Raw genomic sequence first — 13,674 nt, 5'->3', positions numbered from 1 at the left:
ACAGAGGGGGAGAAACTGATTGTGAGTTTGAGAGGGGAGCAAGCCTGAGAATGGTTAGACAGTGAAACTGGTAGAAGAAGAAAGGGAGGCCTGGATGGGTTGGTAAGGAGTCTGGGACAGGTTAAGCAAAAGGTTGGGAGCTGAACTTGTCTTAGTATTGTTCAGCCTGAACACCGAATGGGGCAGCAGTCCTATAGAAAAAATAGAACATAACTATACAGTTCGACTGCATCAAAATGCATACTCACAAGTGGGGTAAATTAAATTAGTACCACCAACCTTAATTCTGGCATATCCTAAATTTTGAGTGCTTGATTTTGTCACCTTAGAAATGTTCTTTTGATGTAATTTTAGTGCGTGCAATATGTAATAATGGTGTAGCCTCTCAGCAGATAAAGTCCATCCAGGAGCACAATGATTTCAGGGGCTAAATGCAAATTTTTTTTGTTACTTATAATATATACGTGATTTTTTTTGGTTAGTATTACTCTTTCCAATACGCTGATTATCAGTAAATAGTTGCTTTTGGTATCACGGTAGAAAGGAGATTGTAGCAGTTTGAATACATGTTCAAGGGACATTCTTACATGGGATAGAATCTGTTTGAATTTAAATCACAATGGCCATCTTACGTAGAGAGGACTCTGATAAAAGATAGTGACATGATTCTGCTAATATTGTAGTACATTTAAGAACTCTGTCGACAAAAGGCGTTATGCCTCGTAAAATGAGGTTTACCAGCGTCGACAAAACTGCTGAGTTCTGTCAATGTTATGTCGACAGAACTCAGCGGTAGTGTAGACGCAGGTATAGTTTTGTCGACAAAAGTTCACTTTTGTCGACAAAACTCTGTAGTCTAGACACACCCCAAGAGTATTAGGAACTAAACAGAAGAGAACACACAGTCTCTTAAGAGGAAAAAATAATTGCCCCCTTTCTTACCCCTCCCCCAAAAAAGAGAAAGGGGAGGAGGATGTGAAACAGAATGAGTTTCTGGCAGTCAAGGAGATGATATGGACTTTAAAAACAAATTGATAATCAATTCAGTAATAAAGATAAAGTAGGCCTGAAAATAAATAGGATAGAGAAAATTAATGATGCTGCAAAATAGCTGAAATACTGAACTTCTTAGCCCTTATTGTAGTTTGATATTTTGAATGATGTAATCATATCTAAAATCGTGGCTATTCGTAGTTAAATGCTTAGCCTTGATTATTAGCTGTTATTCAGTAGAAACCATAATGAATAGATCTGATATTTGATAAGGGTAATAGAAACAGATGTGGGGTGAAAGAGAGGAATTGAGAACATTCCCAAGTTAGTGAGGACATGGAAAAAAGAGACAAAAATAAGTAATTGTGATATAAAGAAAACATAAACTATTCCCAAAGCTGGAAAGAGGAAAGTACTTCTTTTTCCAGAGTTTTTGGTTTCAAACCAAAAAAACCTACTGAGCCTTTTTGCATAAGGATTTTCTTGCATTTGGAAAGGCAATGTCCGGCAATGTTTTCTCAGTGTTATATAATCACTTCAGAGGAGCAAATCTGTTTGTAATGATGGATTTTCAAAGTAATGTAATTTTCACTGTTCTTTCTATTTCTGATTTCTAATAAGCAGTAAGATCATCACTAACACCCACCACTCTTTTGTAGTGTTTTGCTGGTACAGCACCTAGCATAATGGGGTCCTGATCCATGACTAGGGCTCTTTGGTGTGACTGCAGAACAAATCAGTAGAGAGAGTGACAGTGAAATAATCTGCCTCCAAGATAGAGTATCTCAACTTCACACAAAAAAAAGTTTTCAAATTTCTAAAAGAAACTTCTGATGTGAAAACTCACATAAGAATAAACTAATTATTGAAAATGATTGTACTTCAGCACAACAGGCTTCTGTTGAAAATTGAATAAAGTAAAGGGGTGATTCTTGTGAAACACAATATTTCTTCCAAGCATGTGTACTTATTTCAATACCTGAATTATTTTGATGGTAAATAAATAAATTACTGTATCTCTCTTCTGAGAGCCACCCAGGGCCTGATTCTCACTCAGGCTCATTTTAAGTCCTCTTTACACTCCAGAGTGGTGCAAAGTGGCCTTCAGATAAATGAGAATCAAGTCTCCAATATGTATTTAATCCTTGAGTTTATCCATCATCATTTGAATCATACAAAGGTTTGCAGAGGAATTTAATCAGGATATAGTATTTGGAAAGCTAAATCTTTTCATTGCTAATAAACAGCTTATCTTTTTTCTTATTTCTCAACAGAGAGATGGAATTTCTTCCCTTCATACAGCCCAGGCTAAACATTTCTGACACCCAGAGTACAACATCAATTGGAAATTCACTTTCCTGTAATAACAGACCACTTTAATTTCATGAACTTCAGAATTGGCTTCCACTTGGAAATTGCACTGAAGAAGGCAATATTGTCACTGCATAAAGAGAGAAATCATGAATTAAATAACAGGCTTTCATTTCCTTTAACGTTGCATTTCAACATAACATAAGCATTAATTAAATCCTTTATTGTGTGCTTGCTTTAAGTGGAACATTTGCTATGTCTGACAATGGATGTCATCCAAGAAAACATGTGGAACTAAAATATTACTATTAAAACACACTCTCTTGAGCTGAAGGGGGAAAGTGTAAAGAAAATGTTGCTGCACTAAGGCAGTCAAACGGGCATAAGGACACATCAAGGAATGCTAACCCTTTGTGTCTAACCAGATTTGTATGACAAGGCTGCCAAAATATGCAATTCTGATATCTGAGGTTAGGTAAAGAGAAAACTCTCAGTAAGGTAATAAGAAACTTTTGCTTACCACAATGTACTTTCTTTTACTATTTCAGGGGAACATTTGCGAATCTGTCCTCAGGAGTATACATGCTGTACCACAGAAATGGAGGACAAGTTGAGCCAACAGAGCAAACTGGAGTTTGAAAATTTGGTGGAGGAAACAAGTCACTTTGTGCGAACCACTTTTGTGTCCAGGCACAAGAAGTTTGATGGTAAGTGGGATGTGATTTGCTCACTCGTTGGAAGTTCAGAAAATGAACATGTGTGATCCTTCAAGTTGACTTCCAGAATTGTACATGAGTCCATGATCCAGAATTTGTTCTGATTTGGTTTCCTTTATAATTGGATATCACGGGTGCAGTTATCACCTTGGTAAAGATAAGGATCAACTTTACAGCTTGTGCTCTTTATCTGATTTATGACTATTGCCTTTAGTTACAAAAACATAAAGAATCATGCAGTTGAATGCCTGCTGATTTGGCTAATTGCCAAAACAACAGGTTTCATGTGCTTAAAGACAGCTTTATCCATGTGCACATTCATATGAGGTTCTATAAGTTTTACTGTTTTCTTCTGTGTGTTTCATAATATGCATAAGTGGGACAGACTCCTTTCTATAATAACTGTGTGATAGATGGCCAGAGGAGTATAACTTACAAGGCAAGAGAGAAGCAGTTTTTCTCTGCATGTTTCTCTCCCCATGTAGAACTTCTAATTTAAGTTTTGTTTTAATTTAAATTTGAGTAGAGCTGGTGAACTCTGCTGATTATGGTAAGGATCTGTGTATATCTGTTGTTGTTGGGATAGGATGGAATTTATCAGAAAGGTGTGAGACTGGATCTCCAAAAGAGATTGTCTTGGGGACAATAAATGCTGATGCTGTGTGGAGAATTCAGAGCCAGGCTCAGCAATGTTATGTACACAGTTATTACTTACATTTTATATAGTATAAATATTTTTATATTTTAATTTTCAATTAATGAAGACAATGGTATGGGAAAGTTCTGCACCAAAGGTATAAAGTGAATTGCTGGGAGAGTTTAGCGTTAGGAGAAAACAGTTTTTCTTATGCCATTAAAGTTCTGCTTCATTGTTAGAAGAATTTGACTTTCCGTGATTGTTTCTCATTGTCACATGATAAGGAAGACAAGGAAGCTTGGTCAAGGACAGCTAGTGATAATGGAGTATGAGGATGAAGAAAGAGTATCATGGAACCTTTTGAGGGGGGATCTATTTCTCTCTTCTTTCAGCAGAGGAGAGAAGGCTGCTATGGATTTCCTATCCCCTTCTCTCAGAACCTATAATGATATAACTTAAAATGTGGAAAGTGATTTTTGGAAGCCATACTTAGACTGTGGATTTGGGTAACAAAATGACTGTAAATTATTATATAATATTTTAATTTTGTAATCTATTGTATTTGATTTGTAGTGTGCACATTTAGTATTCTGTCTGGCTTTGTGAACATTAAATTTTTTCTTTTTTAAAATACTCTTAGAGCATGTGCAGGATTCAAAGATGAGTTGAAGTAAATATTTAAAATCCCTCAAGAGCAACTGCAAGACTTTTTTCCACTTGTGCATGTAAACCAATATAGTCAATTGAATTTAGTGAGTAATGTGGATTACTGAAAATCTTATAGATTTTGAGTAGTTTGTCACCATTTTCAGCAGATTCCTCTGCATACTCTTGACAATTTGATGCCTTTTTATATTGCTGCAATGAACAACTAAGGCTGTGGTATATTCTCCATCACTTGAAGTCTTTAAATCAAGACCGGATGTCTTTCTAAAAGATCCTGCAACTTAAACAGAAATGATGGGCTTGAAGCAGATGTGGATGAGGTCTTTTGGAATGTGTTATACAGGATGTCAGATTAGATTATTACAATTGTCCCTTCTGGCCTTGGAATCTGTGAATTTATGAATGTTCCCTTTTTTGTCATGTCATGTTCAAGTTCTGTCACTGAACGGCTGAGTTTCATTTCACAGTCCTTTAATTAGATTGTGGAATTGTTTTAAAGCCATTTTTTATATGCAAAAAAAATTATCAAGTCCTCTTAGGTACTGCAGATATTTCCGTAGAATAACATGCCCTTCCAGTAGTCTTCATCTTTACTGCATAGCCAATTGTAGTTTGTTTTGGGCTTTAATGCAATTAAAATATATTTGTGTTGTTAGAATAATTAGATTTTAGACTCGTTAGACTGTAAGCTATTTGAGGCTTGAACTGTCTCTCTTGTGTGTTTCTACATTGCCCAGTGCAATGAGGTCCTAATCTATTACTAAGGCACATTCACACGACCACATACAAATAATAAAATACATAAAACAAATTATGGGTATTTAACAGGAGAGGTTTCATAGTACATGTATTCATCAAAGAATCCTGTTTTCCATAACAAAGGAAGGCGGGGGGCTGAGAGCAGGGACAGCTATGTTCCCCAAAAATCACTGGAGTCAGTGAGCACAAGGGGACAGTTATACATCAGTCACCACAGGGGGCAGCCGCACAAAGAAGAGGGTGGCCAGCTAGGGCCAAGGCTCTTCACATTGCTGGCCACCAGCCGTGAATAAGTGCTCTCGTACCCAGAGCTGGCCCGAGCCACTTTGGCACCCCGGGCCCGGGCACGTGACACCCCCCCGGGCGCATGGTGCATATGTGGGCCTGCCCCCGGGGTGCATGGGACATGCACTGCTCAGCCATGTCTGCTGGCGCGCAGCCCGGGGCCCGCCCCCAGGACGCATGGCGCATGCGCTGCCCAGCCCAGCCCGGCCACCGCTGGTTCACACAGTTTCTCTCCCCACCCAGGCGCTGCCTAGGCCAGGCTGGGATGCACAGCCCAGTTTCCTCCCCCTCCCCCACCAACTGGAGGAGCTGCTGGGACCAGCCAGTGCAGCCTCATACACTTTTAGGGCCTGCTGGAGCCAAGCCATGCTGTGCAGCTATGCCCCCTACACGCTTTGAAGATCTGCGGGGCTGGGCAGGACAGCCCTGACCCCACCTCCAAGAGCCTGCTGGGGCTGTGGCTGTAGGTGGGCTTCACAATCCCACCTCACTCCTCCCCTCCTCTCGAGGAGATGGGGGGGACAGCTGCTGCAGCACCATCCTTACCACTGCAGGCAACCCTGGTGAGCCCCCCAGACTCTTCAGCCCACACCCAGAACTTCCTGCACACCCAACCCCTATCCAGAGCCCCTCCCAGCTCCCTGCACTGACTCTTGCACCTCTACCCCCTGCTCTGAGCTCCCTCTCACACACGCTACCTGCCCTAATCCTCCCAAACCCTTTCCCTGACTCCAGCATCCCCCACACTGCCAGCCCCCCTGCCCTGTAGAACCTGAGCAATGCCGGGTAAGTCTTCTAGTCATAAATATAATAGAAGAGATGTCTTTTAAAAAACCTCATACATAACTTAAGCCATGTAGTGAAATCTCATCTTAGCCTTGTTTTAGGGAAGGAATGGAAGGCTATGTGTTAAGTAAGGGTAATATGCAAATCTTCCACTTTGCACTATGTTCCAGCTCACTTTGTCAGTTTCAAAAACACCACTTTAAGCACTCTATATGGATGCTAATTTTCATTATACAGTAGACTTCCAATAATCCAGCACCTTTTGGACCTAAGTGGTGCTGGATTATCAGATTTGCCGGAGAATCAGGAGGTCTGGTACAGCTGAACGGCTTAACAGCTGGCCAGGACACAATCTCCCTCCCTCTCCCCTTTCCTCTTCCCATCTCTCTCCTCAGTGCTGTAACCTGATGCTCCTCCCCCTCCCCATCCCTTCCCTCCTGTTTCCCCTTAGCTGAAGCAAAACACTCTTCTCCATACTGTAACCCCCCCCCACCTTATGCTCTGTCTGGTTACAGCCAGTTTGTGTGCTGAGCGGCAGGCTTTTTAATCAGCTGGTCAGGAGCGCTTGGCATTTTGATGCTGGAGTATTGGGAGTACCGAACAGTTGGATGCCGGACTGTCGGCGTTTTACTGTAGATGGACCTTCCAGACCCATCTACAGGTTGTATCTCCCTTAACCAGAACTCTCTGGTCAACAACATCCATGGTCTGACACAGACCATGGATGATCCTGGACCAGAGAGCCCAGGAACAGGGAGGTCTGGCAGTGGGGCACACATCAGAGTATATGCCCACCAGAGCTTGGAACAAACCTGAGATTCCTGAGGGTGTTTCTAAACTAATATAATACATGGAGATACACCTTCTCATACAGCTGGATGGGACCTTGAGAGGTCATTGAGTTGAGTCCAGTCTCCTGCCCTCACAGCAGGACCAAGTACCATCCCTGACAGATTTGCCCTAAATGGACCCTCCTCAAGGATTGAACTCATAATGCTGGGTTTAGTAGGTCAGTGCTCAAACCACTGAGCTATCCCTCCCCCCTTCTGTATGGAGAGTGAGTGACTGCCAGATAGGGTGTAAATCCATGGTGCACTATTGGCTACACACTAACTGGCCACATGAACCATTGCTTCTGTGCACAAAAAGTTTTGAAGTATACTATGGAATTCTTATTAGGCAGTGCCAGGTAGTCTGTGGCAAGCTGGGGTATAAATGCATGGTGCATTTATTTACCATTAAGTAACTCTTTGTATAGACAAGTTCTGAGTCTTACCATTCCTACGCTGTCAGCAATTATCTGTGAAACTCGCTGACACCCTGTCCCACCCACTTCCTGTTATTTACACATAAGATGCCAACCTTTTTTTTGGTTCTGGACATCCAACACTCTGGTCATCTGAAGAAGTGGGTTGTGCTCACAAAAGCTCATGATACCATCTACATGTTTTGTTAGTCTTTAAAGTTCTATCAGACCATTTGTTGTTTTTTAAGTTTAACCTATTATAGCTATCCATTACTGTTAGCACAAACAGCAGAGATCTGTATGACAGATCTAAAATTTCCAGTTGATGACCAATATGAGTATCAATATCATGCCACATGATGGACTTTCTAATTGTTCAACTAGCTTTTTTCTTCAAAAATTTAGGACATTGCACACAACCTCCCATCTAAATTAAAATAAAAATAAAGGTTCCAAAGCCATGCACTCCAATGTTAGTAAATCCCAGAAGTAAGGTTATATATGTGCACCTTAAACTTAGTGCACTTGTGCATATGCATTATCTTACAATCTTTAATCACATGATCATATCCTGTTTCTCCCCAGGACCCCAATCGAATTAGTGCACTGAATGGATGCTACTTACTTCATAAGCAACCTTAATACTAGCATTTATGAATTTTTGAATGCTGGATGTTTCACATTTAATGTCTTGTACTGTAAGGTGTAGGGGTGTGTGTGTGTGTGCGTGTGCGAGATATAGAAATACCATATGGTATGCATAACACAGGCCTATTCCTATGGGTTCTGTGTGTTCAGATCTTTGTACTCAGATAGAATCCCATTATAATCACATCCCAGCCCTGTCTCTAATCTGGTGGGCAGGATCAAAGCCTGCCAAGTGTCCTTCCACTATTCAAAATCCACCTTAGAGATCATTAAGTTTTTCAGCTAGATATTTGTGGCAAGAGACCTCATAATATCTAGAGATAGAGATATCTGCTGCCCAAGTCTCCATGCCAGTTGCCCTGTGGGCCTGACATATTGCCCTGTCATATATGCAATTTTCACCTTTGCACTGATAGATAATTCAGTGCCTTCTGCTTCCCAAAATCTTGCCCAAGGAAGTCTAAGAACAGCGAGCATTCTGGGAAAACTGTTTTGCTAACAAATAGTAAAATATATGTGTTAGATGGGAAGCCAGGAAATTCACAGGAGACCAACAATGTTTGGAGTCTTAGTAGACATGATTTTTCTCTTTTTATTCAGAGTTTTGGACAGAACTAATCCAAATAAGCAGACATGTAGTGATCAGGTGCTTCACATCACTAGTAATCGACAAGCAGTCAAGTTTGAATTCTCAGACCCCCCACTGCATACCAAAGCAGCTTAAAATACATTACGCTCCCAGTGTAGTTATAATATTATCATCTTATTATCACCGTTTCCCTGGCATGGTGGCTTTGCTGAGCAGCTGTTTCACAGACAAGCCAATTTCTTTTAAGTATTGCTCTATCAGCAGCTGAAACCAACCCAACCACCGGATTTTTTTTTTTCCTGAATGTTAATGAGCAGACAAGTATCTGTTCAGTGACATTTTCTCGCTAATCCTTTGAGTAACTGTAGGCAAGTTACAGAAAATTTCATTTCAACTAAATTGATCTGATACTGACCAAATAAATGCTTTCCCCTCCTGATGAAAATGATGGAAAATGTATTGTTTTAATAGATGGCATTAGAAGTGGAAGGGTGCTGGCGAGTAGATGTCATCAACTTTAGCGGACATGGATAACCTTGAGCAGAATGTGTGAAACATTTAAGAAATCCATGATCTAGTCATGGATCATTATCCAGGCACTTTACAAACACAGAAAAAAAGGACAGTTTCTGTCCCAAAGACAAATGACAGATGCCCCCACTTACCTAAATGTAGTTCTTACTTTGTCACAGGCTTCTGTCTGTTACATTATGCAACAAAAGTAAACCTTGCTCTTAGAAAAGAGGTGGGCAATAATTTTTTGATGGGGGGCCACTCCCAAGTTTTTGGAAAGTGGTTGAGGGTCACACTCTTTCATGTTATTCATGGAGAAGATGTGGGGTCTGGGATGGAGCCTGGGTGAAGAAGGGAGCTTGGGGTAAGGGATTGGGGTGCAGGAGGGAGAATGGAATCTGGGAGGGAGTTTGGGTGAAGGAGGCAGTTGTGACCTAGAGAAGAGAACTGGGGTGCAGGGTTTTGGGATGTGACCTAGGGTTGGAAAGGATAGTGATCTGGCCAGGTGATTGGGGTGCCAGATCTGGGAGGCGGTATGGGTGCATGTGGAATAGCCGGGCAGAAGTGGGGAGCAAATGGTTGCAGAAGAGAGTTGAAGTTCCAAAGGATTCCTTGCCAGGAGACTTGCCTGCCTGCCTGCTTGCAGAGCTAAAGGCTTGCAGAGCTTAAAATATATCTGCCTGCTTGGGCATATGCTTGAGTGAGTGAGCAGGAGGGTTGTGATTTGTAGCTGCCTGTTATTCAGACAGGCAGCTCCCACTGGCCAGTGTCTGTCCAGAAACTGGCCAATGGGATTGTGCTGGGGCAGGAGCTGCATCTGAATTTTCCCCCTTCCCTCTGGACTCAAAGAGAAAGTGCCCCACAGCTGCATTTCTGAGTGACGTGCGAGGCTTTGGGGCAAGAAGGGGAGCCTGCCTAGGGTTCCCCATTGCCTCCGCAGACTGGATCGGGTGGCTTGGTGGGCCAGATGTGGCCCATGGGTCATATTTTGCCCAGGCCAGTCTTAGAATCAGAAGTCAGGGTAGCATCTCATATCCAGGCAAGAAAGCCACAATACCCATCTACGGGACAAAGGAAACAACTGCCTTACTACTTCTTTCTTCCTGTTCTGGATATTCACTAAATGGGCACACATTTCTTATGTGAAGCTCTTAACCAGAGCATTATTGTTTTACTGCTGTCCTCCTTAGAGTACATCATGTCAAGCAAATCTTGAAATAATAATGCAGGAAGCAGGAACTCTGGAATCCTTGGAAGATGGATGACCCAGTAAACCAATATCTTCACATCTCTGCTCATTTCCGACAACTCTCCTTTTTTATATTTCTTTTCCACTTATTATTTCAGCACACCTGTCCCAGTGTGCTGAACTTCCTTTCTTGGAAAACCGCACTTCCCTTGACTGGCAGCAGTATTCCCAGAAAAGTTGTTTAGTACTGCAGTGATTAGTTTAAGGATTTAAAAGACAATTAAGTGTTTCTGTGCCATGAATATGTTTTTAAAGGTAGTTTTAATATTGTGCCTCTCTAGATCTGGTTAAATCAGATTAGGTGATTATGATTCAATCTTGGGATGCCTGGGATTGTGTGCCACTTTGTTGCCCCTCATCTCAGTAACAGAGATTTAATTGTGCTTAATGGGGTATCATCTCCCTGACACCACTGGTCTGTTAGCCTCCCAAACAATCTCCTCGGAAAGCTGAAAGACCTTTCTTTGCCTGCGTGGTTAACAATAGGTGCACCTTAATATCTGAGTCCCTTTGAAAGCATCCCTTTGTAGTATCCACCCTTTCTGTCCAGACGCTCACAGCAATTACTACTTATGCTATTCCCAAGGAAGCAGTACACGCACAGCTTGACTGGAACAATTTAGGCTCATATCTTTTATAAAATGACAATACTAATATATATTTATAGTGAGGCAATCATAAGCTTATCATCAAAATTTAAGATCTGAGAGATTATGAGGAAGAAAAATGGAAACAAATTAAAATATAAAACAAAACATAATGTGCAATTTATGCTCTGTGCTTTCCTGTGGTCACCTTTCCTATTTAAAAAAGTAGATTTTTCTGTCAAGTATTTAATCTTCCACAGAGCTATTGGTTGAACCACAATCCAAGCTTTCATGAAGAGTTCACTTTACTAATCATTACTAGTGCTCACAGTGCAGATTGATGGATAAAATAATTTTGATGTCAAAAAGTACCATGGAGTTGCTTACGACCCTGGAGTGGGATCTTTTGTTCATTAATAAATTCTCTGCCTTGATATCAGTGGCACCTTGCAATACTCTATTTTTTAATACAATGACAGTCACCCCTATGCAGAGAGAGGTCCCTTTTAGTCTCACTTCAGCTCTCAGAATAGGGTTTCAAGTGGGTCTAAATGGCATGCGGATTCTGTATGTTCTCTATACAGGGGGTGAATTCCATATTATTACATGTGTGCCAAAAGCTGTGACATCCCAACCATTTTTAAACGAGAATTTTAAATAAACCTTTTAATGATGCAATCCTCTCTCTCATATTTATGAGCAGGTGTAAATGTATGTACGTAGTTATAGATGTATATATGTAGAAGTTATAGAAGTAACTATTGTGAGCTGGGCATCTCCACATCTGAGAAGTAGATTGTATGCCACAGACTTCATCACTGTGATGAGATTTTTATGCATCAATGGAAACAGATTTCATACATGATTTTAACCATTTCTGAAAAGAAGCATTGAAACAATGTGAAATTGTAGTGCCTTAAAATGACCAACAAGACTACAATGTATTTTGATTCTGGCCTCAATCCATTTATTCAAGTCCATGGGAGTTCATTCAAGGATTGAGAGGCATAATGTGTCCCAAGCAAATTTCAGGTGATCCAGTTCCACAATTCCTTCTCACCTTGATAGTCCTTAGGTATGGAGTGCCATTGAAATCAATGGGATTTTTCATGTGTATTAGAGTTCTGGACTTGTCTTAGTGTTTGTAGCCAGGAAGACTCTTTACTGTGTACTGCAGGGAAAATCTTTTTATTGTTGTTTATTATATTTGTGTCTGAACCTACATTCCTTCAGGCATTACAACTGCCTACTGTACTCAAAGGAGACTTCAGAGTGCCACAAGAATGTGTAATCAGTCCCACAGCTTGAAGGGAAGCAAGGCTAATATCCATAGCTAAAAGCATTTTTCCCAATTTAAATAAAATGGCCCAACAGCTTAGATGAATGTACCACTTTTTGGACCCCTTTTATAAACAACGTAATTTTAAGATGTACTGTTACAATGTCAAAAAGACATAGGAAGCTGATCATCTCTGTGTCAGTTCTTTTAGAATTATTTAGATTACAGTTTCCTTGGGCATGCTTACAGCAACCTGAAACTACTTTATATATTCTAAGATAAAACAAGGATCTGTCAAAATGTATTCTGTATTGGTTTTTATACTACTGGGATCATGTACCGATGCTATATGAAAAAAGCAAAAGCAAGGCGTAGTAAGGCATCTTGACATGGTAAATAATTAAGGAAATAATTCTATATCTACAATAAAGAATTGTAGATAAAAATGAAGTACCCTTAAATCTTAAAATGTGCCTTTTTCATATCCTTCAAATGGCAGATGAACAACTAATGTTTTTATTTTTCTGTATCATAACTAGAAAAACTGGAGCAAAAGTCTGATGAGCATATTGAAAATGTAGTCAGAGAAAGACAAAGCAATATTTGTTTTGTAGCAAATAATAAAGGAAGCATGGATCAATACAATTTCTATTAGTTTAAAATATTGGAAGATCACTTAGAAACAACAAAAATGGATGAGACAAAATGACCTCTTGCTGGTGATTTGAAAGGTATTGTTTGTGATTCTTGTTGTGCAAATGAAACACCTTTGTTTCCCTCTTAGGATTGTATCCAGGGCACTGATGTCCTATATATTTTACTTATTAAATCTTCTGCTAAGCTAAAACCTTCCATCTTGTTCCAACCTTACATTTCCTTTATCAATATAATGAATATATTTAGGGCTTTTGTGGAAAGTCTCAAAATTCTCCAAGAATATTAGATACAGCAATATATGAATCGGTGTCACAAGGTGACTCTTAGTATGATGGGTCATACAGAATAGCAACCAATTTCAAATCAACTAAAATATTTTGTCTTTTTAAATAAGAAAAATGGCTTTGGTCTATTCTGCTAAAAGAAACGGGAAATAGGTGAAAGTGTGACAATTATTCTAGCAGCTAAAACAATTATTCCAAGCAGGTTTTGGAGAGGAAATGCATTGAGCTGTGGCTTACATGGTTATCTTATTTTGCTGCATGATTTTAAAGTTGACCTTATGGGGCCATGGAACTGCACAGGTCACTGACAAAATCAGATCGGAGGGAGAAAAGAAACAAATACATCATATTACTTGCAAGAGCAAGCATCAGTCCAGTGTCTGAAACAAATGTGGTGTGTTTTAAATGTACAGGCAGTTGAGGTACAAAAAGTGTCAGATGAAGATAAATCAGCACATTGATCTGATTG

The 13,674-nt window shown here is 40.2% G+C and overlaps 1 protein-coding gene across 2 annotated transcripts in view; it reads left to right on the top strand.

The window, feature by feature from the left end:
* The window catches only part of GPC6 (glypican 6), a 1,157,918-nt gene that overhangs the window by 362,675 nt on the left and 781,569 nt on the right, over positions 1-13,674 (top strand). For both annotated transcript variants that reach the window (XM_006113655.5, XM_075918824.2), the window contains exon 2: positions 2,853-3,011. In XM_006113655.5, the coding sequence (XP_006113717.3) occupies positions 2,853-3,011 (159 nt within the window). The remainder of the gene's footprint in view (positions 1-2,852; positions 3,012-13,674) is intronic.

The sequence above is a fragment of the Pelodiscus sinensis genome, chromosome 1 (genome assembly GCF_052426305.1).
Source record: "Pelodiscus sinensis isolate ZL-2025 chromosome 1, ASM5242630v1, whole genome shotgun sequence".
Lineage (NCBI taxonomy): Eukaryota > Metazoa > Chordata > Testudines > Trionychidae > Pelodiscus > Pelodiscus sinensis.
The sequence above is the reverse complement of the archived record's forward strand: the minus strand, read 5'-3'. Positions and strand labels throughout refer to the sequence as shown.